A 26,090-nucleotide genomic window follows, 5' to 3' on the forward strand; every position below is an offset into this window, starting at 1 on the left:
TACTCCACTTTCTTATCTATGTCCATCACAGTGTCTGGCAAATAGGTGTCTAATCAATGTTCCAGGGTTGATTGATGATTATTACTTGATTTTTACAGAAGAGATTGTGAATATAAAACTAAATACAAGAGAACTTGTCCCTTTACCTATAAAGATGGCCTGGCAAACTCCCTAACCTCCAAGGTTCCTTCTGGTGATGCTTCCCAGAGCTGTAAGAACAATCTTCTCTCCCTCACTCCCTATCCCAGATTTCAGCTTGAGAATTGGCTACCAGGAAAATATAGACGCCTACTTCTCCTCAAGTCCCTTTATAGGCAAAGCATCTCTTAAAAGCTAACTCAAATTACTTATAAATTAACTTATAAACTACCTATAAACTAACTCAAGTTTTACAATGTGAGAAAATTCAGGAATGTTTTTTCCTCTACTGCCAGGCAGATTTACATTACATCCCTCCCAATGACCAACCGCCTCTTAATTCAACCAAAAAGAATCATCATGAGACGTTGTACTAGGCACTAGGAATACAAAGATAAACTATGATACAATCCTCCCCTCAATGAGCTTCTAGTCTAGGGGGTAGAGGTGGAGGTAAGAGAAGTGCACAAAAATGTATTATGCAAAAATAAGTATTCTGTAAGATTGAAGATTTTAGGGGCAGAAGAGAGCTCGATCTAAGGAAGGAGCACAGGTGTATTCCTGGCATGGGGGACAGACTGGTTAAGTATATGGAGGTTGGAAACAGTAGGATGACACTGGGGAACAACTAGTTTCCAATTTGACTAGAATAGAGTAATAGAATTGGAGGTGGAAAGGGCCTTAGAGATCACCTAAGTCACACTCTCTCATTTACAAATGAAGATGCTGAGACCAACAGAGGTTAATAACTTTCTCATTATTACAAAGTCGGTAAATAGCTGATCCAGGACTGAAACTCCTGAAATGCAGAGATCTTTCCATTCAAACCATACATACAGGGCATGAAAGGAAAAAGTTTGCTGTAACAAGACTCCATGCTCTGACTTTATATTTTCTTTTATCTTCCTGATGAGCATCTCATATAATGGTATATATTATAATCTATGCTGGTGAGAAAAGAATATTGTACTTGGGAGTCAGTTCAGACTCTGCTTCTGATACTTGCTAACAAGGTGACCCTTAACCTCAGTTTCCTCATCAGTAAAGTGGGGATAATAATAATACCTAATTCACATAATTGTGAGAATCAAATGAGATAATGTATGCAGTTAGTCAATGAACAATTATTAAGCACCTACTATATGCACTAAGTGCTGGGGATAGAAAAAGAAGCAAAAGACAATCCCTGTCTTCAAGGAGCTTACAATCCAACGGGAGAGACAACATGCAGACAAATATGTCCAAAGAAGTTCTGGATAGTATAAAAAGGAAGACTTTAGAATTAAGAGGCTTCTTGGGAAAGGCTTCTTGTAGAAGATGGGGTTGTTGGCACATAACAGGAATTGTAAATCACTTTGTAAATCTTAAAGCCACTATGAATATCTTAGTTGCTATTACTTTTATTTTATTATTATTACTAGATCATCATTTCCATCTAGACCACAAGCTCCATGAGGGTAAGGACTATGTCTAACTTAAACTTTCTCCCTTCTTCCATGGCCTAGCTCAGTTCCTAATAAATTGTTCCCGACTCAATGAGTGACATAAGGCAGAATGAGATGTGAGTAAAGGAGAAATCTACTCTAGCAAAATTTTAGGAAGGAGAGAAAACATCTCCAAAAGAGCTGAGAGGGTATGGCAAAAAAAGGGCAGGGGAGTCAAGGGGAGAAACTAAGGAAAGCTTCACAGAGTCAGACAGTGCACTTATGAAAGAAAAGAAAGCCTTTGGTCCCAGGTCCAGATGGAGAGAGGGTATGATCTACTCAGACTCACAGGGACAGAATCAGGCAAGAAGAGACAGAGACCAATTAGTAATTCCGTCTGTCAGAAATCCACAACGTTGGAACATAATGGTATGTTAGCAAAAATGGGAAAGCAGACTGGAAACAGGGAACTGCCAGATAGTTTTGTTTTGTTTTTTTAACAGAGAAATGGCTCTATCATAACATACCAAGTTTCCATGATATTTCAAGTTTATAAAACATTATCCTTTCAACAGCCCAAGGAGGAAGATTACACAAATATTATTGTCCCCATTCTATAGATGAAAAAACTAAGGATCAGAGAGAAGTGCTTTGGCCCGGATCACGCAGCTAAATTTATGATAGGACTTGAATTTAGGTCCCCCAGAACCAAGACTCATGTTCTTTCCATTAAGGCACACACATCTGATACCTGTGGATTGAGAAGAGTACAGTAGTGGCTGTGGGGCTGAGACTCTGTGACAGTGTTACAGCATTTCCCTGAGTAATATTTTCCTGGACAAACTCACTGCCAAATGATATTTTACTATTCATAGGAAAAAAGTCATTGGATCACAAGATTAGTTTTGGAGGGATGTCAAAATTATCTCACCCAACTCTTTCATTTTACGAATGGGGAAACAGAGGCTCTGCTGCCCTGACTTGTCCATGGCAGTAAGAAAAAAGCATCATACAGAGAACAGAACTCAGCTGATGCCAGATCCCACATTCTATCCATTATATCATACTGGCCCGACAAGTCCTAAGATCACTTCAGGAATTAAAATCCCGGTTTTTTAAGCCTCCTCAGAAGTCAAATATAGTCCAAAAAACTTAAAATATCTTCCAGCACCTGCAAAGCCCCAAATCCACTCTGCGGTATTCCCAACAATAGTTATCCATCCTCTGGGAATCCAGTCCCTTTTTATTAGTGGGTCAGTCTAATTATTAGGAAGTTCTTTTTTTCTACTGAGTAGAAATTGACTTTGAATTTTTCCACATTTCTCCTATCTCTACCCACTGGGCACAAATAGAATAAATGAAATCCTTCCACATGACAAGCCTGAAGGTACTTGAAGGCAAAGATCATATATCCTGCTGGGAATGCTCATCTCCAAATCCTCACAACTTGGACTATGTCCCTATCTGCTTCCCCCGCCCCATCTACACATGGGAACACAGATGCTGTCTTACCTGCTTTTTAGTCCATGACCTGAATGCACCGTTCAGTATTTTAGCTCCTTGGACTATATGGGGAGGTGGCTGCTTACCAGATTTGTGTGACCCTAAGGAAAGGAATCATTTAATTAGCTCCCACAGACACAGCTCCCACACAGCAAGCCACTGCTTCCTACTCCACCCCAGCCCCTGGCTCCAGATACATTGCTCTCCTCACCATAAGAAAAGGAAGGTATCCTGGCACACATATCTGCTCAGGTTCCAGGGAGTTTGGGGTCCCTCCGCACACACTGGCCTTCCATGTTGTCCACCCATTCTTTGTTTTTCAACATTAAACCAGCTTGTAAAATTCCAGCTCCTCCGGAGAGCATTCCCTGACTAATGGAATGGGGAGGGGAAAGTGTTTTCTTGCCCCAGATCTCGATGCTTAAACCACACAACACCCCCCACCATGTAAAAAAAGTAATAACATAACATACTCTTAAGATTTTCAAAGCACTTAATTTGCTCCACTGGACTCCTGGAGATTCATAGTGCTTGGAAGGAGAACAGAGAGAAGGGGATGACCTCAGATTCAGGGATAATGAAGCTATGTGAAAATGTCAGTGGCTTGGCAGCCCCTACTCCAGCTCACCAAGGCAGAAGGTGGTAGGGGAGAGTAGGGAGATTTGGGATGCTTTTGAAAAATAAATTGCTTTCTATTTTATGTAAATATTAAATTTCATATATATTCACTTGAAAAAAATATTTGCAAAGCACTTTATTAGTATTATCTCAATTTATCCTCAAAGTTCTTCCTGATTCTGAGAGATTATCTGTTTTACAAACAGGAAATAAAGCACTGAGAGGTAACATGCTTTTCCCAGACTCACCCAGTGAGCAAATGTCTGAGGCAGGATACCCACTCAGACCTTCTTGACCCCAGTTCTGACCATTGTGTCACCTAACACATCTTTCTGCCAGTGTAGACACAAACACTACGAATGCTCTTCCCTTCTTACTCATTTATCCTCTCTTGTCCTCATGTGACTGTCTGTTCATGCTTTGAACCTTTAGGCCTTGGGGAGAACTCTGCACCTGGCCAAACACCACAGACGAAAGCTACCTTGAAGAGACACTGATGGCAAAGGTTTTTATTATTTTTTTTTACTAGATTTACTAGAGGAACCTAACTGCAAAATAAAGTTACATTTTCTTTGACACCTAAAAGGTGCAAAGGGCTGAAAGGACTTTTAGAGCCAGGGTCAAACTTAGAAATGTAGCCTGACTTGGTCTTGAGACACTAAAATGGCAAGTGTCAGAGCTGTGCTTTCTTTAGCTGTAAAAGGGAGACAGGATGTGTTCTACCTCTATTACTGGTTTATTTTGAGGAAAGCATTCTGTAAATCTTCAAGGGTTAAAGAAAGTGCATAAGAAATGAAAGCTTCATAGAATTTATAAAATAATTCACACTCGGGCAATCATCTGATTTCATGACAACCCTCTGAAGGTGGGTGGACTAGCTGTGATATTCCCATTTTACAGAGGAGACAAAACTAGCAGCAGGAAAGGAAAATCACATAATAAATGGGTGGCAAAGCTAGAACAAGGACTATCTTCTTACTCTAGAGCAATATTGTTGGATTCCACTCTGCCCCCTGTGTTGTAAATCTATATAAGAGATCAGCATTATTCCAATCAGCCAACACAACTCAAACTGTCGTCCAGCTGGGAGGGGGGGCCTCAGCGTTCTAAAAAATTCTCTCCAACTTCTATCTCTTTCATGCTCCTTGCATATTATTCTTCCTAAAAAGACCATGACTGAGGAAAGATGTTGTGAATAAAAAGCCAGTTTTCTTATCCAAGTAACACTGGGTCTGATGTGGGGGCCCCAGTTCCAGCTAACCTTAGGAAACTGAAATTTCTTAGCCACGGGGAGAGCTGCAGGTTTTGAACATTTTTTAAAAATGTAAACATTGGGTGATGTCATAAAGGACAATCTGGATACTCGAATTCTGTGTAAAAGGTACCCAAGTCAGCGACTTCCCCAAGATAAGGACTGGGAAATAAATGCATCCTTCCAAATTCAATGAAACACCCCCCATATGTAGCACTGAAACTTCAATTCTAAGTGCTTCCCCAACTAGTTTGTTATTTATTTACTCCTGAAAAAAAATCCCGTGAGGTAGTTGCAACAAGGTACCTGGGAACAATATTATCATTATTCCCATTTTACCTTTGAAGGTCTCCAGCAGGTGCTTCCCCATATACCAGCAGGCAGTTTCAAAGTTGGGAAACTGGGTCAGACTGCCGACTTTCAGTCTTCGCTCCACCTCGTATGCTCTGCGACCCAAAGCAAAAGGTACTTCAGTGCACTGAGTCCCGGGCCAGGCCGGTGACTAACAGCAGGGTCGGGCCCGGGCCGGGTGGGCTTCCCGGCGGGCATAGGCCGGACTCCTGCCCGGCTGGGCTGGCACCCGCGCCCGGGGTGGAAACGACATGTAATGAATCCCGGGGGTTAAGTCGCTCTGGTGGCCGTGGGTTCCGGGGGCATGCATGCTGGGCTGGCAGACAATGTGGTGTGGCAGAATTATGAGACACTGATGCTGACTGGCAGGGACCGGGGTGGCTGAGAGCGGGCGGGAACCTCGGAGAGCAGCTCGCTCCCGCCTCCCTTCTCTCCTCTCGTCTTTGCTTCCTCCCGAGGCAGCCAGATACGCCCCTGGGGGGCTGCCCCCTCAAGACCCTTATAAATCCTAAGAGCAGGTTTTTCCCTCGAGGGCCCGGGGAGAGTCAGATTGAAGAGGAAACCCCATTATTATGGCAAGCAATTGAGAGTGGCACGTGCCTTGCTGCTCAGTCTGTGGCAAAAGGGAGAAACCCTGAGTGACCCAACTTGACAGTTTTCCAAATGCATAGCAACAGTTTCCAGGGAGAGTTAGAAACGGGGCATTGGGGGAGGAGAGAGGTGGGGGGAGAAGGGGAGAGGGGAGGGAGCACATCATTAATAAACACTTGAAGCACAATACCTCATCTGCATTTCAATACTCAGGCTGTGAAGGAAATGTCCTGAAAATGCCAGGCAGTCTACAGGGGTTAGTGTTGCATATATCCAACCTATAAGAGAGGAAGAAATGCTGGTGTCCGCAGACCCTCCCACCTCCGAGGCAGCGGGACAGGGGGCCTCCCAGGAACCCCCGCGCTGCTTCCCCCCAGGAGGCCAGGAGGGATGAGAGGTCACAGCCCGGAGAGACCAGAGGCCAGTCTCCGGCGCGTGATTAAGAGAGAGAAAAAAGCCTCCCGACCTGCTCTTGCAATTCCCTAGATGAGCTAGTTATCCCAGGGGCGTGTCTGTCAGCTTCCTCTGAGCCTGGATTACCTGGGGCGCCTCGGGGAGGAAGGGGGGGGGGGGGGGAGCGGAGAAGTCCTCCCTGCCTGCCCAAGAAGCGTGAAAAACTAACCCAAAATGAGAGGCTCGGAGGCCCCCTCGGTCAGCTAAGAACATCTGACTGCGATCGGGTAACGTTAGAGAGCATCCTGTCCAATCCCTTGGTCCAGGTGCCAGTGAGTCAGTAAGAGCCAGGCTAGAAGCCCCGCCTGGGCCCCACACTGCTCCCCCTGGCACGGGGAGGAGGAGAGCCCAGCGCAGGCAGCTTCCCCGGGCCCTGCCTCGGGCTGAGCAAAGGCTGGGGGTGAGAGCCGGGAATCCATCAGCCACTTGTTCAGGGCCACTGACAACAGTGCCAGCTGTTGGAGCAGCTGTTCTCACAGGGTGTCTGCACGGCCCTCCCAGCCTGTTTGGTTTAGCTTGAACCTTGAGGGCAGGGCTCTCTGGTAGGGAAAGTTACCTCTGAATTGACATTAAATGGAAAGCATCCTTTGGCGGGGAGGGGCAGCAGACTTAACAGCTAATTTTTTAATGAGGGGAGAACTGCAGCTCCCCTTGCAAACTCTGACTGTTCTCCTTCAACTCAAAAACTCATGAAATAGGGCCACCTAAACTGTCCAAAGGCACCCACATCTGGTGAGAGACTATGTAGCATGGATCCCGCATGCAGGTGACATGGACAGCATGGGAGTGACCGTGGAGCAGGCTTCATGGAGTACCACGAGACTTAGGGGTCAGCCTGATAATGGGGAGAGGGAAGAAGTGAGGGAAGGAATCCTCCAAGGGGAAGGGAGGTGGGGAAAGGGAAGGGGAGGAGGAGGAGGAGGAAGGTCAAGAGGAGTCCTTCCTTTTCAAACCAGCAGCCCTGCTCTAGCCGCAGACATACCTGAAGGAATGAACAGCGTTTGGCCTTGCTTCACTGTACACTTATAGCATTTGTCCACTTGGTCGGCAAAGAACATCTCACTGTGATTGGCAGCCGACTGCCATCGCTCGTACAGGGAGAGATTCGCGGAGGCTGGTTTGATGAGATAAAAGATCTTTTCCCCCTGAACAAGAAAGAGCAGCATCGTTAGGGGGAACTGATCATTTTCCAGGTTACTGGAGGTGATAGATTGAGCTTCAAATGTTCTTGGACTTGAAGAAATCCCTCTTAGCAAAACTGGGAAGGAGGCCATGCGCACAATGTGAAAAACATTCATGAGGGCTTGAGCAGCCCGATTTGGGCTATCTCATGTCCCTGAGATTGGACAGGAAGGGACTTGGGGGCTCTGTTTTAATTTAAAGATAAAAATTCCCTCAATGCATTTCAGTAGCCTTCCAGAAATCAGGGCAGGTAGCTGAAATAACAGTTATAATAATTAGTCTGCATTTATAAAGTGCTTTAAAGTTTCCAAAGCACTTGCAATATGTTATCTTATTTGATCCTTATAATTACTCTGTGAAGTAGGTACTATTATCCTTCTTAGCAAAACTGGGAAGGAGGCCACGCGCGCGATGTGAAAAACATAAGTTAGGGCTTGAGCAACCCAATTTGGGCTATTTTATGTCCCTAAGATTAGACGGGAAGGGACTTGGGGGCTCCACTTTAAAAACCATCAAAATTCCCTCAATGTTTTTCACATAGTCTTCCAGGAATCAGGGCAGATAGATTAATAGCCTACATTTATAATAGAGCTTTAAAGTTGCAGCAAACTTCCAATATGTTATTTTTTTGATCCTTACAACTACCCTGTGAAGTAGGTGCTTTTATCCTTCCTAGCAAAACTGGGAAGGAGGCCACATGTGCAATGAGAAAAATATACATGAGGGCTTGAGCAACCTGATTTGGGTTATATGTCCCTGAGATTGGACAGGAAGGGACTCGGGGATTCCATTTTATTTTTAAAAAGATAAAAATTCCCTCGATTTTTTTCAAATAGCCTTCCAGAAATCAGAGCAGGTAAAGTAATAATTATATAATAGCCTGCATTTATAGAGTGCTTTAAAGTTTGCAAAGCACTTTCAATATGTTATCTTATATGATCCTCACAATTTCCCTATGAAGTAGGTGCTATTATCCTATTTTTACAGATGTGCCAACTAGGACTTAGGATAGTTAACTTCCTAGAGTCACAATGCCAGTGTCTAAGGCAGGATTTGAATTCAGTTCTTCTTGCCTGACTCCAAATTCAGCATTCTATTAATTCTGGCAACAAATAGGCTTTGTATTAAATTAAATTTTTTATAAAATGATGTGGAGGACTCTGTACTGAGGGCTGGTGTTACACAGATAAACACACAGACCACGCTCTCAAGTTTACAATCCAATGGAGGAAGGACAAATCAATAGCAATGATAACAGGCAAAGGAGAGGGACAGAAAGGGGCCATGAGAAATCTCAGGCGCGAGAGGCTACTTTCAATAGCAGAGATGGGTGTTAAGGAGATAGACTGAGAAATGTCAGAGGCAATTTTGTGAAGGAGCTAGCTTCTGAGTTGGGCCTTAAAAATAAGAAAGGTCTTCAATAATCTCAAGCCAGGGGAGCTTCCAACTGACATCTATGTCCTTCACATTCATTAATCATCTGCCTCCAAGTAGTACTGACCACCTAGAATGGTCCTACCTAGGATGCCCCCTCTGCCCTTCCACCTGGCCAAATCCAACAATTCCTCAAAACCAATTGGAGACCCATCTCTTCTGGGAAGCCTTCTCACACTGAGGTTTCCATTATTTTGGCTACTATTTTATTTATCTATACAATTCAACCATTCTATATGTCTTACCACAATTCCTCTAGTCTTTGCCTACAGGTTAAGTGGGCACTTTGATTGCTTACCTTGAGCACATGGTACCAGGCTGAGGCCCCTCCAGAGTCTATATGGAAGTCAGTGTAACTGTCCTTCACACAAATCAGGCAATACTTGGTCACTTTGGGTTTGGCCAATAAGGCATCATCGGGCCAATAGTTTTCTACCCAGGATAACTTTTTCACAATCTCTGGAGGTTCTACAAAGCTGGACATTCTGAAGGCAGAAGAATGAAAAGATGATTCAGTAAAAAATATGCAGGGAACTTGGGGGAGGAAGAAGAGGGAGGAAAGCTTATTCTCAGGAAGGCTCTTGTCCCATTGACAAGGCAAGCTTGACGTAGCGATGAGAGCACCAGAAGACCTGGGTAGATAACCCTGCCTTGGACATGTTCCAGCTGTGTGACCCTGGACAAGTCACCCTTCTCTCCAGAGAAAGTGACTCCAAGAGCCAGATTCTCTCAGAGTTTCAATAATGTATGTAGAGAGTGATCTGCCAACTGTGGAGCATTATTTACTCTGAACTTTTCTCATTACCAGGGAGAGAGTCTTTCCCCAAGGAGTCTGTTCACTTGGAGCCTTAGAAGGCAACAGTTTCCATCTTGGCCTAAATATGTGTTTTGTTTTGACCATTGTAGCACTGAAGAGAAAGATTGTTGTTTTCTCCCTCCACACAACATGGGGCATTTTCGGTGTCTTTTAAACGATAGCATCTGTTCTTTAAGCTCTCAGCTCTACCCTGTTGTTCTGCTTCCCATCAAATCTGGTTAGTATCTCTTGATTAAAATATGAGCAAGAAAGGATGGAAACTCTCATTCAGTTTGAGCTTCATTGTCTTGGGCAAGACACCAAGTACTTTAGAGGAGGTGCCTAATGCCGCATCCTGTCTAGGACAGTCCCACCTGGCCCAGGGAAGAACGACTTTGTTCTACTGCTGCCTCTGCAAAAAAACGGAAACTATGAAATTCCTCTCTGAAACGATTTCTAATCACTGAATGCTTGATGAGAAATCCAGCCCACACCAGTGAGAGGTGAAAGCTAAGCCAGGCAAGAAGTAATGACTATAAAGAAAAAGTGGAGTCAGCTACCAGTACCCTCCGACTATATTGGATTCTCTTTTTTCTTTAGAAAAGATCACGTCCGACACATTGCCTTCTTTCTATGCTAGCCGAGCTGCAGACATCTGACGTGTCTTCCAAGACGGCTTCTCTATGATTTTATTCTCTAGCAATGAGCAGATTACGCCAGAGAACTGGAAGGCTTTGCCAAAGATTTATGCAATTAGGCTTGGAACCCAGATTCCCTGACTGACTCCATACTCTGTTTGGAGAACTGTCTCTTTCTCAACCAAATGGCACATGCACAGTGTTTCCGCAGACCTGTATTACAGGTGACTCATGGGTTAAATCTGATTTCCCCGACTAAAGAATAAACTTGCAAAGATAGTGAATAGGATTTGCAGCAAGGAGGGAACTTTAAAGATCATCTAATCTCTGGATTTCAGGTTAGATTTGAATTCAGGTCCTCCTGACTCCATCCAGGGTTAGTGCTCTATCCACTTTGCTACCTAACTGCCCATTCACTGGCTTATTTTTTTAAAAGGGCAAAATTGAGGGCAAGGGAGAGAGACCCAAGATCCCCCATTAACTAGAGGTCAGCCCATGACCTTCTTCCTGAAAATCATGTTGCCTCCCATTTTTTGCTGCCTGTGTTCCCCATCGGACTGAGCTTTCAGCTAATAATGATAGACTTGTTGTAGTTTGAAGATATTTGCATTGCATAACACCAAATTTTACGCAAAGCCTGGAATCACACCACAGCTCCCTTTCCATTTAAGCCAAGCATTCTTATCCGTTTTGGGGTTACATATCTTCAGAATACTATTTTTGAATGCAAAAAATTATAGGATCACAAGAGAAACCAATTACAATGAAATAAAGATATGATTTGTTTTAGCATCCAAGTTCATGGACACCCATTAAATCTATCAACAGACATGGAGCTTGGGTTAAGAAGCCCTGATTTAAATCAATCTGCCTCTCTAATTTCTACCAATTCAGTTTAGTTCTACCTTCTGGATCAGTGTAATTTCTTGAGTCTAGTTGGGATGTCAGTTCTCTTGGAAGAGATAACATATTAAGTTATTATTCAAGGATATCTTAGTGTAAATTAGTTTATTAGAATCTTTTTAATAAACACAGTTTCTTATATGGGAGAAGAAAAAAGGTCTCTAGCACAGAGAACTTCCAGTGAGACACCAGAACAAAGGCAGAGTGGGAGATTCTGATGGGGAAAGCATGGGTCCCTGGGAACTTTTTGTGCTACAGTGATACGATGGAATGGCAACAGGAGTTTAAATAATGGTGCCAAGGACAAATCTGGGCAATTTCATAATTTTACCATTCTTTATCAGAAGGAGCAAACAGAGAGAGTCCCACCCATCACTATGAATTACCAAGCAGTCCACATCAGAAAATCAAAATAATAAGGCTGTCCACAATGGCTACTGTTCCAAACCTGAGGTAGCCCCCAGAATCTGAAAGTCCCCACTTGATAATTAATCACAGAGTTGGAAGGAACATTTCAAGTCCTATCATCTAACTGGTATACAAACAGGAATTGCCTCTAAAGCATTCCTGTCAAAGACAAGTCATCCAGTCACTGTTTGAAGGTCTACAATGAGGGAATTCACTACCACTTAAGGCAGATCTAAATCTTAACAAGTCTTTCTATAGGTCAAGCCAAAATGTTCTTTTTTAACACTGCTCTCCCCTGTTCCTAGGGCCAAGTATTCACAGGAGCCTGCTGGCATTTCTTCATAGCCTGTCTCCAAATGAGAAGGAAAATGGTATGGAAAAGATAACAGGGAGGGATAAATTTTCCAGACCACTGAGATCACAGGATCTTAGACTGAGTTGGAAAAGAATTTAAAGGTCATCTACTCCAAAATCCTCATTTTATAAAGAAAAAATAGAGGATCAAAGAGATTAGTGGTCTTGCTAGTTACACATCCAAGACAGCATCTGTACCCAGCAGCTCATCCTAACTGAGTTCAGTATTCTATACTCTGTCAGCTGTTTCTCATCTCTCTCAAAATGTTTCAGATGTTTGAAGTAACCAAGAAGAATAAGAAATTAAGCCATTTCTAAGCAGTGGAGAAGCAATTTCCCAAAATCCGGTGTCAACCAGCTTCTCATTAATAGAGGGAGCCAAGGACCCCAGAGAGAACAGAGATGCTTTGAGTCTCTCCACGAAGGCTCTCTGTGCAAGGCTAGCTCACCTGGTGTCAGAAAACTCCAGATTAGTGACGTTGAGGACCCGTTTCCGATTGGTGCTATAGTAGTAATCCACAAACTCCTTTAGTTTCATCTTGCAGTCTTTCTGTTTGGTGACATCGGTCACATCCACACTTCTCTCTGGGCCTGAGAATTCAAGCAAGAGATAGATGAACCCCTACCTCTGATACCAGAAAGCCCAGAGTCGTCAGGTCTGACCAAAGAATCTACAAAACCCAGAGAGATAAGACTGCTAGATGAGGCCATCTAGTTCAACTTAAACTGGAGAAAAAGACACTCTTCAACCTACCTGACTTGCCATCAGTCTGTTGCTGTAGATGGGGACATACTCATCTGTTATGTGGCTGCCAACAAGTAACAGACACATGCACAACACATAGAAACGTTAGAAGCAGCCAGCAGCAATGAGATTTTACTGTCTAACAGGATTCTAGGGCTCTGGATTCTAATTCTACTCCAATTCAATCTTGTAAATTAAGATTAAAAACCCAGGATGCTGCCCCCTAAGAAGGTTCAGGGCTTCAAGAACCTCAGGATATGCCTCAAGCTGGTAATTCTTTGCAAGGCTGCATAACTGACCTTTAGCTAGTTCCAGTGCACAACTCTCCCCACATGCCCAGGATTGTGTAAAAATGTCTTGAACAAAAAGAGGTCACGAGTGGAAAAAGTTTAAATAACCCTACTCTAGATAATATTTACTCTCCTTTCAGGTTATGAGGATGACTAGCAAGCAGCAAAGTAATGGGATCCTAAAATCCCTCTCCTTTGAGAATAGGAGTCAGAGTAAATTAAATTCAATGCAATACAATAAACATGTATTGAATTGCTAATAAGTGACAGGTGCTGACAAAGGCAAGAAGAAGACACAGATCAATATGAAACTATCCCTGTCCTCAGAAAACTTATCTTCTACAGGAAGGAAACAACATGTGCCCAGATCAGAAAGACAAACACATGATAAGTCACTAGCAATTTCATCTCTGGGGTCCCTCCCTCTGACTGGAGGGTAGAGGGATCCTCCCAGAAACTCTCTTTAAGGAAGGTACCCAGGCCAGGATTCTCACTTTCCATAATGGCTCCTCACCAGTCACCTCCTTTCTCCCCCACTCCACTTCTTTTCAGCTTACTTGTACTTGTCATCTTCCTTATTAGAATGGAAACTTCTCAAGGGCAGGGAATATCTTCCATTTTACTCATATTTGAATTTCCAGTACTTACCATAGTACCTGGCACATAGTAGGCACTTAGTAAATGTTTATTAAATATTATTGGATACTAGAAATATGCAGCTTCCTTCCCAACCACTTTGCCATCTATACCAGAGATCTGACCCTGAGGAACTTTTGCTCTGTGACTTCATCTCATTGATGACTGCCTTGGATCATTTTTCAGAAAAAGAAACCCTATTCATCTTTCACTTTACTACCTCTTCTTCAACCACCTCCTCCACTGATGAAGTACAACCTCTCCACACAGTTCTGGAATATGAACCATGATCAAATTAACTGCCCATATTTTATAAGTGTGTCAGTCTAGTCACTTATGGCTCCATGTACCATCCCGTAACTTTGGAAGAAAGTGTCCCTTGCTGGCTACCACTTCCATATATAAATTGTAGACCATAAACTTCTAGAAAGCAGAAGTAGTTTTAGCTTTGGTATTTGTACTCTCGGCACTTATCACAATGCTTGGCACATAGTAGGTGCCTAATAAATACCTTTACACTCATTCAATAACTCATTCATTCATGTAGCCAACGATTCACTCATCAATCCATTCATTCATCTGCATCAATCCATCCATTCATTCATCCATCCAACCAACCATCCACCTATTCATCAATACATCCATCCATTCATTCATTTAGAATGAGAGATTGTGTATGCAAAGGCACATAGGCAGAAAATTAAATATCAAGTAAGCCAGAGAACCTGAAACATAGAGTGCATAAGGGCAAGTAATTTGAACTCCTCAAGGAAAAATTAAGTCAGATATGGAAGAACTTTAAATAACAGAGAAATTTGTATTTTATCTTAGAAGGAATAAGGAGCCATTGGGACTCAAGTACAGGAGTAACATTATTTCCCCAAGTATATATTCTCATTCTCTTTCCTCTCTTTCTCCTTTCCTTCTTTCTCTCTCTTTCTACCTCTGCCTGTCTCTGTGTGTGTGACTTACTCTGTTTCTGTGTCTTGGCAAAAAGTGCTAAGACATTAGAAATAGCATTTGGCAACTGTGAAGGGTAAAATGGAAACCATGGGGATCAGAGTCCCAAAATAACTTTACTCCAATCTCTACTATGCTACTTCAGTTCAAATCTGCATACTTTTATTAAGTACCTTCTATGTATAAGGCATATAGAAATAAAAAGACAAAAATGAAACTGCCCTCAAAAGAGCTTATTGGGAATAAACAACACATAAGCAAACAGGTAAATACAAAAGGAAAAAAGGAGAGGAAAAGAGGGAAACGGAGAAAGGAAGAGAGAGAAAGGAGAGGGGGGAAAAAAGGAAAGGAGGGGAGAGGAAGAAATGAAGGAGGGAGAGAAAAAAGAGAGGGAAAGAGGAAAGGAAAGGAAGGAAGAAGGAAGAAAAAAGAGAAAAACAAATAAAAATACAATAAAACATAATGTTACATTTAAAACTAAGTCAATATGCAGTTAGCAATACCCTTATGTACCAATTAGTGGCCCCATCATTTCCATTTGAATTTGACACCACTAGTCTACAGGATTCACTGACTGTATAGAGAAGATGATTCAAGATTTTTATGCTGGAAATAGGTTTTCAAATAATTTTCATCTTTTCTATTGCTTATTTGTTTTTAAGTGTTTTTCACAGTAGGGACCAGGGGCTCAGACAGTGCAGGAAGAACTTAGAGGATTGCAGGGATACCAAAGCTATAAGAGTTTCAGACACCTGCTTGGTAAAAGTAATGGGAGAGAGCTACATTGCATCCCAGGTAAACTGCTTCAACTATCACCTTCTGTTAAAGTAAAAGCTTTGTGCTTTGGGTCTAGAAGTTATGCTGGGCATATGAATGAATCAATTGGAGAACTAGAGAAATATGAGGGAAGAAGGAGGGAGAAAAGGAAAGAGGGAGGGAAAAAGGGACATCACTGAAAACATCTTTCATCACTGAAAACCTGAAACATTTTTAAAAATACATAGAAGAAAACACAAGGAAATTCCTATAATACAAAAACAAGCAGGACAGTTTTGTTACTATTGTATTAAGTTGTCACTTAAAAATTATATATATATATAAAATAGAAGTCTGTAGCTTTATATACAATCCTCTTTTCCTTTTCTATATATACTAAAATATTCATGTTTTTATGTTTAGTAAGTTCATAATAAAAATTGTTATATGTAAAAGGAAGATTTGAATCAAATTTTAAATATCTCAGGATGGCTTATAAGGAATTCTACAATGAATTACATCTTAAGTGAAAAAAATGTTTTTCGAAAGTGAAACCTACAATGTCTCTACCCTGTCCCCAGCTGATTTCCCATTCCTCCCTTCCATTCATTCCATGTTGTAGCTATACTCGCTTAATTGATCTTCCCTATACACAACGTTCCATTTCCCACCTTGACACCACCCATGCCTGGGATGCTCTCCCTCTTTGCCTGATTCAGGGCTTGAAATCCCTAGTTCCCTTTGAGATTCAGTTCAAGTACAATCTCCTTCAAAAGGTATTTTCTAATAACACCCTCAGTTATCAGTCCCCTTATACCTTCTAAATTACTTTATATTTATCTTTTGATACATTGTGTATTACCTACAATAGGTAATTACAATATCTTATACATTGTGTATACTTATATTACATGCATGCTATTCGAGTCCAGACTATGACCCCAGAGTAGAATGTAAGCTCACTGAGGGCAAGAACCATTTGGCTTTTGTCTTTAGTCTACGGAGACTCGTATAATACCTGGAGTACAGGAGTAATGACTGAATCTCTGAACGCATTGCTTTGGGGAATTCCATGATGAACCTTTCTTTATCAGTGCAGGTCAGCATCTTCTCTGCAGTATATAATCTCACAGAGCCACGGAACACAGAGGTCAAGCGGCTCTCCCAGGCTCCCACAGAACTTAGATCTTCCCACCCTGGAGGCCAGCTCTCTGTTTCTATTCCCCACAGTGGGAGCACTTCAACTCTGAAACTAGGAGGCGGTGAGTAAAAGTTTGGACATATGCCCTCTTCTGGAAACACCCCCTTCCTTATGTCAAATATGTCGGTTTTGAAGTATGGATCTTCACAAATCTAACAGGATACAGACAAGGGGTCCCCCTGGCTCTCCCTGGCTGCAGCCCACTTCAGGCAGAAGCCTCCGAGGACTGATGAATGCAGTACCTACCCACATAATTCTCAACGTCACTAACGTAAAACGTCGGGGCTGGGACGGCCAGCCCTAAGCCATCCTTCTTGGGGACCAGGATGGGCTCTGTGAAGCCGCGGTCCTCCAGGTAGTCCAGGGTCAGCTGGCTGCCGGGCACTTTGACGACAACATCATCCGCACTGCAATGGGGGAGGGAAACATCAGGCTTACTAGAGAAGACACGTCCACTCATTCCCAAACAACCCACCAGGAGCACCCAGTCTCTCCCAAAGAGAGGTGTTCCTAGTGACCCAGAGACTCAGAGACTGTCCTTGGCTGCAGAGAACAGCTCAAATGGTGAGAACCAAGCCTAAGAACCAATAAGTTTACATGCATGTGGCATGGTAGGGTAGTAGTTAGGGGATGGAGTTGAAGAAGCATGGGGACACAGAGCCAGAAAGACCTGAGTTCAAATTATCTCTTCAGACACTTCCTGAGCAAGTCATTTAACCTCTGTCTGCCTATCTGTGGAAATCTCGACCTCCTCATCTGTAAATGAGAAGAAAAATAATCCTGATTTTATAGGATTGTTGTGAGGATCAAAGTGAATTGTAAATCATTTTTGTTTGCAAATCTTAAAGACCTTTATAAACACTAGCTAAATCATCACTTATATTATCATCATCATTACTATATGACTCAGTTAAGGTCATGCAATAACAATGGCAGGGCTGAGACTGGAATTCCTTCGTTTCCTCCAGCTGCCAGAGTTCTTAATCTTTTTGGGGTCACAGTCCCCTTTGCCAGTCAGGTGAAATCTATAGGCATCTGACTATAGTGGTGGTGGTAATTGAATATAATAAAATATATAAGATTGAAATATAGCCATAAACTAATTTTTATAGTCCTGGAACTCAGATTAAGAACCCCAACCTCCATCCTCAGCCTTCCCGCCCCCAAGAGGATGCTAAGAGCAGAAGGTGATGCTAACTGCAGGCACAAAACTAAGGAGGAACAGAATTTAAATCTAAGTCACTAAGTTCTCCCGTCTGCCAGTCACCCAAGGCTTGATGCTCCCATGTCCCCTTCCTGCCCCTGCAGTTCCAGGAGGACCAAGGCTGGCCAGCAGTTCTGGAGCACTGTGACTCAGAAAACGGCTTCTCCTCCATCAGCCAGGACACCACTCATTAAACATCACCAAGAAAAATGCCCTCCCTTGCCCCTGGAGCCCTGGCAGCGGCTTCTGAAAGGAGAGGCAGGAGGAGAAAGAGGAAGGCGCAGAGCTGCCCTCTGAGCTTCAGGTCCTGGGCACTACACAAAGCCGGGGAGCTCTCGAGGACTTACTTATCACACCCCCGCTGTGGCAGGATTCCCGGGAAGCCTCACGTTCGCTCCCAGGCTCCAGCCTGGTGTGGGAAAGGCCCGGTGGTGACTAATCCTTGCCTGCCCTCTACTGTGCATTTCCCAAACTACAGAGGGCCAGTGGAGGACACCATCACCCAAGAAACTCTAAGCCAGAAGTTGGGGGACGGGGGTGTAGGAGAATGGTAGGAAGACAGTGGGGAAGAGAGGGAGAAAAAGTGACCTGTGAAGGTCACAAGGAGAAAAGGCATCAGAGGCAGGATTAGAACTCAAGGCTTGACTCCAAAACCAGTGTTCTTTCCCTACAGTCTAGGGAAATGTATTCTCCATGAAACCCTTCTCTTATAATATTTGTAAATGCAAAAAATAAAATATATATGACAAAGGAAACTCGTGTGGAGAGCATTGGGTCACTGCAGTAACTTCCCACAAATCCACCAATAACCCAGAAGCCAGTCTACCACTATGGTTCCTGGAATCATAGAGTTATATTTGGTAGAAATGCTGAATGTAATCTAATCCAACCTCCCCCTCCCCTTTTTACAGATGAGGAACTGGAGCCCAAAAAGATTTACATTACTTGTCAATGTCCCATATGGAATAAATGGTGCAGGTGAGGATGCTGAGGCTGAGGTGTAAACACAGAATCTATGTTCTTTCCTCTATAAGAATCTTATTGGACTGAGTGAGTGGGAGCGGGGAGAGATCACTGGCTTTTGGTTTGGAACCCGAGAACAGATCTAGCTCTAATATTTTCCCCGCTGGGGAAAGAAAGTAGAGGAAGGGGCTATAAGGTTCTCCTCAGGATGATTGTGTTGTCTGATAGAGTCTCCCTATATCAGATGATATAATATCTGTAGAGTACTTAGTCATGTCTATAACATGGTGGTAAATAATGTTGTGTTAAATAAATGCTTGTTTCCTTTCCCCTTTCCCCTAAAGAATCACAGAAGGATCCTTAGGAATCAGAGTGGAAGGGGAATTTTGAGATCATCCTTTCAGGAGGTTCTTAACCTGTTACCCCTTAACTTGGAAATTTTAATATTTTGATATCTATATTTTAGCAAGATGAGTTTCCTTTGGAATATATATTTTATTTTTTGCATTTTACAAATATTATAAGAGAAGGGTTTCATGGAAAATACATTTCACTAGACTTCTCCAAGAAGTCCATAACAAAAAAGAGGCTAAGAACCCTTGATCTAGTCCAATGTATTCATTTTATAGATGAGAAAACTGAGGTCCACAGAGGTAAGTGACTTGCTAAAGTTCCATATATGAAACAAGTGGCAGCACCAAAGAGTGAAACCCAGTCTTCTGACTCCAAATCTTTCCAAAACTTTACTTTCTACCCATGAAGGCTGAACTGAAGAGAAAAGCTGAGGCAAAAGATAGAGAAAGAGATCACAGCCATCAATAGTGGTCAGTTACTGAATGAACAAAGGGGGGAAACTGGATTATTGTCACTGAGGGACATGTTACTGTTACTGGCACTGAGGGGGATACTGGAAAGGCTGCTGGCAATGGCACTGGAAGTTCATGTAGCCTCTCTGCCACTCAGTTTCTCCTCAGCAAAATACAGAGGTTGGATCAGATAGTCTCTGAGATTGCTTCCAATTATGTGTGATCTGAGAAGCTACAGTACAATCCTCAAGAGCACCCCTGCCCTGAAGACCTCTGGACCTGAAGAGAAGCAAGAGCTTAAATAGAACAGTTGTCCCACCCCTTTGTATAGTGCTTCCCAGGGTGCAGAGAACTTTCCCATCAATTATCTTATTTAATCACCAGAGCATCCCTGTAAGATCAATCAACCAATCCACAATGATTCATTAAGTGTCTATCAGATGCTGGGCACAGAGTGAGTCTATGGAAATACAAATTATGAAGGAATCTTCATTCTCAAGGATCTTATTGCTAAAGGGAGTAAAGCAGCAGTGAGATAAGCAGAAAAGGAAGTACTATAGCCTAATTTTACATATTAGGAAACTGAGTCCTAGAGAAGGTTAAGCCATTTGATGAAGGCCACCTTGGTAGTCAAAGATAGGAAAAGGACTGAAAGTGAACCTGGTGCAGACTCATGGTATCACTCCCTTGCCACTCCAGGTGGTCTCAAATACGGGCGGGGAAGAACCCCTGAAAGCTAAAGGAAGCATCTCTGTTAACCCTTCCCCCATGCCACATAGGGAGACAGAAAATCACGAGAATTAAGGGAGACAGTGATACCATTACCAGCACATGGGAAATGGAAAAGACCAAGGAAAGAAAAGCTTTGAAGTCTCCCCATCTTCCCCACACACAGAGGTTTTAACCATCCCACATTCCCAATGAGACCAAGAGTCAGGGACAGAACCATTGCTCATTCCATGGATCAATTCCTGCAAGGGCAATAGAGAATCACTAATCATCCAGGGAATTGTGGAATCATAGAAATAGCACTGAGTCATACCAAAAAATATATACATATACTTCAAATTACTAATAGTTAGAAATGCACATTTCAAGTAATTTGGAGGTGCCATCTCATACTAATCAGGCTGGCAAAGTTGACAATGACAGAAAATGTTGGAGGGTCTTTGGAAAAACAGGAAAATCATTGTACTACTATTGGCAGGATTAATGGATTGCTCCAGTCATTCTGGAAAGCAATTTGGAATTATGCCCAAAAGTTTACTGAACTGTGTGTAATCCTTGGCCCAGCACTACTGATACTAGATCTATAACCCAAAGAGATCAAAGAAAGTGGAAGAGGACATATAAAAAAAAAATACTTGTAGAAGTTCTTTTTTTTTGTAGTAGCAGGACTGAAAACGGAGGTGGTACCTAACAAATTATGGAATATGGATATAATAGAATACTAATGTGCTATAAGAAATAATGAAATGAATGATTGCAGAGTAACCTAGGAGAACTATCTGAGAGAACAGAAGCAGGAGAGCTTCTATAACAACCACCTTGTGAAAACAAATCTCTTTGAAAGCCTTAAAAATCCTGATCAATGCAATGACCATTACAGAGACCAATGATGACAGATGTATCTATCTCATAAAACTAAATATGTAGCATGAGACATTCATTTTTGGACTTGGCCCATGTGGAGTTTGTTTTGCTTGATTATACATATTTATTATAAGGGGTTTTTTCTTTATTTTTTTCCAATAGAGAAGGGGGAGATGGGAAAGAGAGAAAATAAAAAGAAATGCTCATTTATTGAAAGTTTATTTTTAAAGACAGCACTAGATTCAGAGACAAAATATAATGAGGTCTTGGATATGTTATGTATATACTATGCATGAAGTGACATAAAATGAACAAGGTGAATTGAATGGTCTCTGAGATTGCTTCCAATTATGTGTGATCCAAGTGGCTACAATACAGTCCTCAGGCCCATCCCTTCCCTGAAGACCCCTGGACCTGAAGGGAAGCGAGAGCTTGAATAGAACAATTGTTCTACTTTTTTTGTATGGTGCTTCCCAGGGTGCCAAATAGACAAATCATTTCCCATCTCTAGGAAAGTTTATTTCCCTGTAAAATGAGAGGGGTTGGGCTACACGATTTCAAGGTCCTTTTCATTTCATTGATCTCCTATCATTTCACCAATAAATCTGAGCAGAGGAACTGGCCCGTGCAGCCTTATTCCCACCCACTCATCTTCAGGTCTGCCTGTCAGCATCGACTATATGGGAGCAACTTTCCCAGGTTCCCATTTTCAAGGTCAGCAGAGCCAAGCTCCTCATCAACACAGAATTGTGTTGGCACTTTATCTGCTGAGCACTTTTTAAAACTCTGATGGGATGACAGGTGTTAAGGAAACTCCCATAACTATAACCACTCAGAGTTAAAATATCTTTGGCTCCAAATGGGCAACTAAAAAGTTTTCTATGAAAAGTGTTCAGATATGCTCTGATTGATAGACATTGCTAGCAAAATGCCTAAAATATGACATGGAAAAAAATAGCTACCCAAAAAAATAGGGACTCTACAAATCCCAGGCTGTTCTGGCCCTCCCAGCTCAAAAACAGCTAAGGATTCTCTTTCTCCTGAGTGTGCAAGGATTTAAGGAGTTACGTGTGAAGCAGAGAAAGGTTGATGAAATCCCATCTATGCAAAAATAATTATATAGCACATTTTTATAACAGAAAAAAACTGAAAGGAAAAATTTCCACACCTATTAATTGAGAAATGACTAAACAAATTGGGATACATGAATGGAATATAATATTTTTTACTGAGGCAACTGGGGTTAAATGACTTACTCAAGATCATACAACTAGTAAGTGTCTGTAGTCACATTTGAACTCAGGTCCTCCTGACTCCACGACCAGTACTTAATCAAATATTATTACACATAAGAAATGAGGAGGAGAAGGAGAATTCAGAGACACTTTGGAAGATTGTATTAACTGATTTAGAGCAAAACCAGGAGAATAATTTACATGACGGTCACAACAACATAATGGAAAACAATATTCAGAACTCTGCTTAATACAGTGTTCAATCATAACTTTCAGATTCAAGAGACATAGAAGCATTTCTACACTAATCAGCAAAGAGGTGGTTTACAAAAAAGTAGAAAATGAGTTCAAATCCTGTCTCAGATACTTAATATTGCTCTCCTGGATTCCTAACTTAACATCTGACTGCCTGGGTTTCCTCATCTGTAAAATGAAGATAATAGCACTATTTCTCAGAACTATTGAATGAATGAATAGTTGCAAAGTATTTTGCAAACCTTAAAGTGCTATATAAATACAAGCCATTATTATTATTATTATTATTATTAATTTAACAAGAAAGACTTCTATTTAGGATGGCTTGTCAGGTGTGTCAGGAAGTGATGAAATTGATTTAAGAACCTCAATAAAACGTATTTAAAAAAAAGAAGAAGAAGAAGACGACAGATCTGGAGTCATAGAACAAGGTTTAAATCCTCAGTTTCTTTATTTTCCATGATCATATCCCTTGATAATTGACCTGTCAGGTCCCAAATGGAGGCCTGGGGCAAAATTAGTGTTGTACAAAATATGTTGGCAATAGTTTTCCTTGACCTCTGATTAGGGAAAATATAAGACCTAATGTCTGATCTTGATTTTTTTTAAGAGAATAAGCTTTAAGACATAATAGAAAAAGAGAATAAAAAAACATTATTCCACCTCTGACCTCCCTGAGCCTGTTTCCCCATCTGTAAACATCACAGTCCTTTTCTCTCAGAGGTCTGTTGTGAGGTGTGAAAGAAATAATGGGGGCAGCTAGATGGTGTGATGGATAGAGCACCCGGCTGGAGTTAAGAGGACCTGAGTTCAAATCTTCCCTCAGATATTTAATTCTTCCTAGCCGGGTGCCCCTGGGCAAGTCATGTCATCCAAGAAAGAAAGAAGGAATTACTTTTCTGGGAGGGAGGAAGGAAGGAAGGAAGTTAAGCTCACTGCAAACTTTAAAGTGCTATATTAATTCCAGTCATCATTACCAAGTTGAAACGAAGCTAACCATTATCCAGAAGAATGCTTTACAGGCACTCGCGTCACGCCTGACATGAAAGGGAAATCTAATTCTGTTTCATAGGTTTTATTTACTTATGATTCAATTATCTCTCATGGTCCTTCAGGGTGAGCACAGGCCCTCCCTAAATCTCCAGCCCATGCCCCATTCAAGTTTTTCAAGCTCCCCAGAAGAGAGACATCCTTATTCTCCTAATTCTGAGGGGATACATAGAGGCTAACTTCCTAATCCCAGGAAGCAATCCTGATATGGCAGCTTCAATCAGAAAGTGATTCCATGGGGTTAGGGGGAGGAATATGGAGAGGGAGCTTTCACATTCTTAAATGCAATTCATATTATTAAAAAAAAAAATCTCTCTGCCTTTCCCACAAGCCCAGCCACCTCCACCCCCCTCTATAGACATCCAGATTCCAATTTCCCTATTAGAGACAGCTGAGTTTTCTTAATCACAGAACCACAGAGCTATCAATGATCAAAATGATATCCTGCCTCACTCCCTTCCTTTTGGAACATAAAGACCCATCCTACTTCTTAGGCAATTCAAGCCCAAAGAGATTAAATAATTTACTCAAGATCACACAGCTCCATTGGCGATGGAATTAACTGTTCTTTAAACTGACCTTTTATAGCCAGATAACTAGACCTGCTCATTTTAAGCACAAGACTGTCTCTTTGTAAAATTTAAAATGGGAAAAGACTTTGCAGATCATAGAACCATAGCATTTAGAGCTGGAAGACATCTCACAGGCCTTTGAGTTCAACCACTTTATTTTACAAGTAGGAAACTGAGGCACAGAGAGGCCGTTGAATGATTAAGCATCTGAAGAAGAATTTGAATCCAAATCCAGCACCCTAGCCACCATACCACACTGCCTCTACGATTCATTTTCTCATCCTAAAAAGTAGAAAACTGGCAGTTATGAAACTTAATTGAGTTAATCTGGATGCCACCAAACTCACAAACTCGGCTAGAAAAGGTTTCACCACCTAGCATTCCAATGGCATACTGACCCTTTGGTTCCCCATGATCCTCTCACTTAAAAAGGGGTGAGAGCTATCTTCATCCCCCCAATCCAGAGTCTCCTACAACTGGGGCCATGACCTCATAGCCACCTGCCCTCATTGGCCTGTACCTACCTGGGGAAGGTTCGGCTCCTCAGCTCTTTGATGAACACTTGACTCCCATTCTGGACAGGTTTGACATCTGTTGTCTGCCCAGTGTCATGTTTATGCCAATTTCTTTTTTTTTTCACTGGAAAAGAGATAAGATAGGGTCGGTAAAAAGGAACATGGCAGAAGTCACTATTACAACCCATGGGGGGGGTGCAATTCAAAGCCCCCAGCATCACTCCCAGAAAGTAATTCCCGGCCCCCTAAGCTCTCCATGTGCTCCAGCTTCCAGCCTCCTGTTTCCCCAGATGTACATGGTGAGCAATGATGAGAGGGTCAAAGATTTGTAGCAGAAGTGCCTCAAAGACCATGTAGTACACTTGTGTCATACTCAGAAACTGGGGCTGCTGATGGATGGATGGATGGATACATGGATGAATGGATGGATGGATGGATGGATGGATACATGGATGAATGGATGGATGGATGGATAGATGGAAGGATGGATGGATCCCTGCAGAGACATCTCCTGACTTAAGAAATCACATATTAACATTATCTATGCTTTATTGTATTTTTATTTATTTTGTTAAAAATTTCCCAGTGACATTTTAATCTAGTTCTGGCTACACTATGGCAGGGCCATAATCATAATCTGATGCTTCTAACTTCGGCATTTTACAGATCAGGAAATTCAGGACCATGGAGATGAAATGATTCGATTAAGGTCCCACAGTTAATGCCTCAGCAGCAGCAAGATGAGAACTAGATCCTCCAACTCCACAGGTAGTATTCATCCAAGCCTCTTCTCCTCCAGCCAGGAATGAGAGGACAGTGTGTGGGATTGGGATCACAGAGCCAAGGCTAATACTTTCCATAGGAGGTTACAGGAGCATAAGAAGCATCCTCTGGCGCTATTTTTCATTTGGAAAGCCATATCTATAGAATACATGATGGGCAACAAATGTATGTGCACAAGTTTCCAGTGGCTTTAGTGGTCCACAAACAAATAATACTGTTCTAATTCTAACCTCACACAGCAAAATTAATTTTAAAGAGTTAGAGAGCCGCTATGAGATATCTTTAGTAGGGAAAGAATAAATTAATTCTCTAAGCACCATATGAATGCATAGAAATCTTTCTTTAGGTCATAAAAGTATAAGCCCTAAATTCAGATCTGAAAAGATACTTGAACATTATTTTAAAAAGAAAAAAGATGGGGGGAAAGCATCTTCTAATGAGAAATTGATAGTGGAATTTTCAGGTTGTAGGAACTAATGAC

The 26,090-nt window shown here is 42.0% G+C and overlaps 1 protein-coding gene and 1 long non-coding RNA gene across 7 annotated transcripts in view; one reads left to right on the top strand and one right to left on the bottom strand.

Annotated features, from left to right (window-relative positions):
- PHF2 (PHD finger protein 2) overlaps positions 1 to 26,090 on the bottom strand; it is a 190,624-nt gene that overhangs the window by 42,521 nt on the left and 122,013 nt on the right. For both annotated transcript variants that reach the window (XR_004232575.1, XM_031956790.1), the window contains exons 3-10: positions 24,836 to 24,950; positions 16,880 to 17,040; positions 12,495 to 12,636; positions 9,245 to 9,431; positions 7,313 to 7,475; positions 6,068 to 6,155; positions 5,275 to 5,381; positions 3,075 to 3,166 (exon numbers count right to left, since the gene is read on the bottom strand). Coding sequence is in view for 1 of the 2 variants with exons in the window: in XM_031956790.1 (XP_031812650.1) it covers positions 3,075 to 3,166; positions 5,275 to 5,381; positions 6,068 to 6,155; positions 7,313 to 7,475; positions 9,245 to 9,431; positions 12,495 to 12,636; positions 16,880 to 17,040; positions 24,836 to 24,950 (1,055 nt within the window). In the remaining variant the exon portion in view is untranslated. The remainder of the gene's footprint in view (positions 1 to 3,074; positions 3,167 to 5,274; positions 5,382 to 6,067; positions 6,156 to 7,312; positions 7,476 to 9,244; positions 9,432 to 12,494; positions 12,637 to 16,879; positions 17,041 to 24,835; positions 24,951 to 26,090) is intronic.
- Positions 1 to 26,090, top strand: part of LOC116421977 — a 34,811-nt gene that overhangs the window by 2,442 nt on the left and 6,279 nt on the right. For 3 of the 5 annotated variants that reach the window (XR_004232581.1, XR_004232582.1, XR_004232578.1), the window contains exons 4-7: positions 4,116 to 4,188; positions 5,283 to 5,400; positions 16,527 to 16,694; positions 25,493 to 25,594. This is a non-coding gene — a long non-coding RNA (uncharacterized LOC116421977). Of the gene's footprint in view, positions 1 to 1,559; positions 1,596 to 4,115; positions 4,189 to 5,282; positions 5,401 to 16,526; positions 16,695 to 17,941; positions 18,553 to 25,492; positions 25,595 to 26,090 lie in introns of those variants that run through there. The other 2 variants (XR_004232583.1, XR_004232584.1) reach the window with 2 other exon arrangements.

This window comes from Sarcophilus harrisii, chromosome 1 (assembly GCF_902635505.1).
Source record: "Sarcophilus harrisii chromosome 1, mSarHar1.11, whole genome shotgun sequence".
Taxonomy (NCBI): Eukaryota; Metazoa; Chordata; class Mammalia; order Dasyuromorphia; family Dasyuridae; genus Sarcophilus; species Sarcophilus harrisii.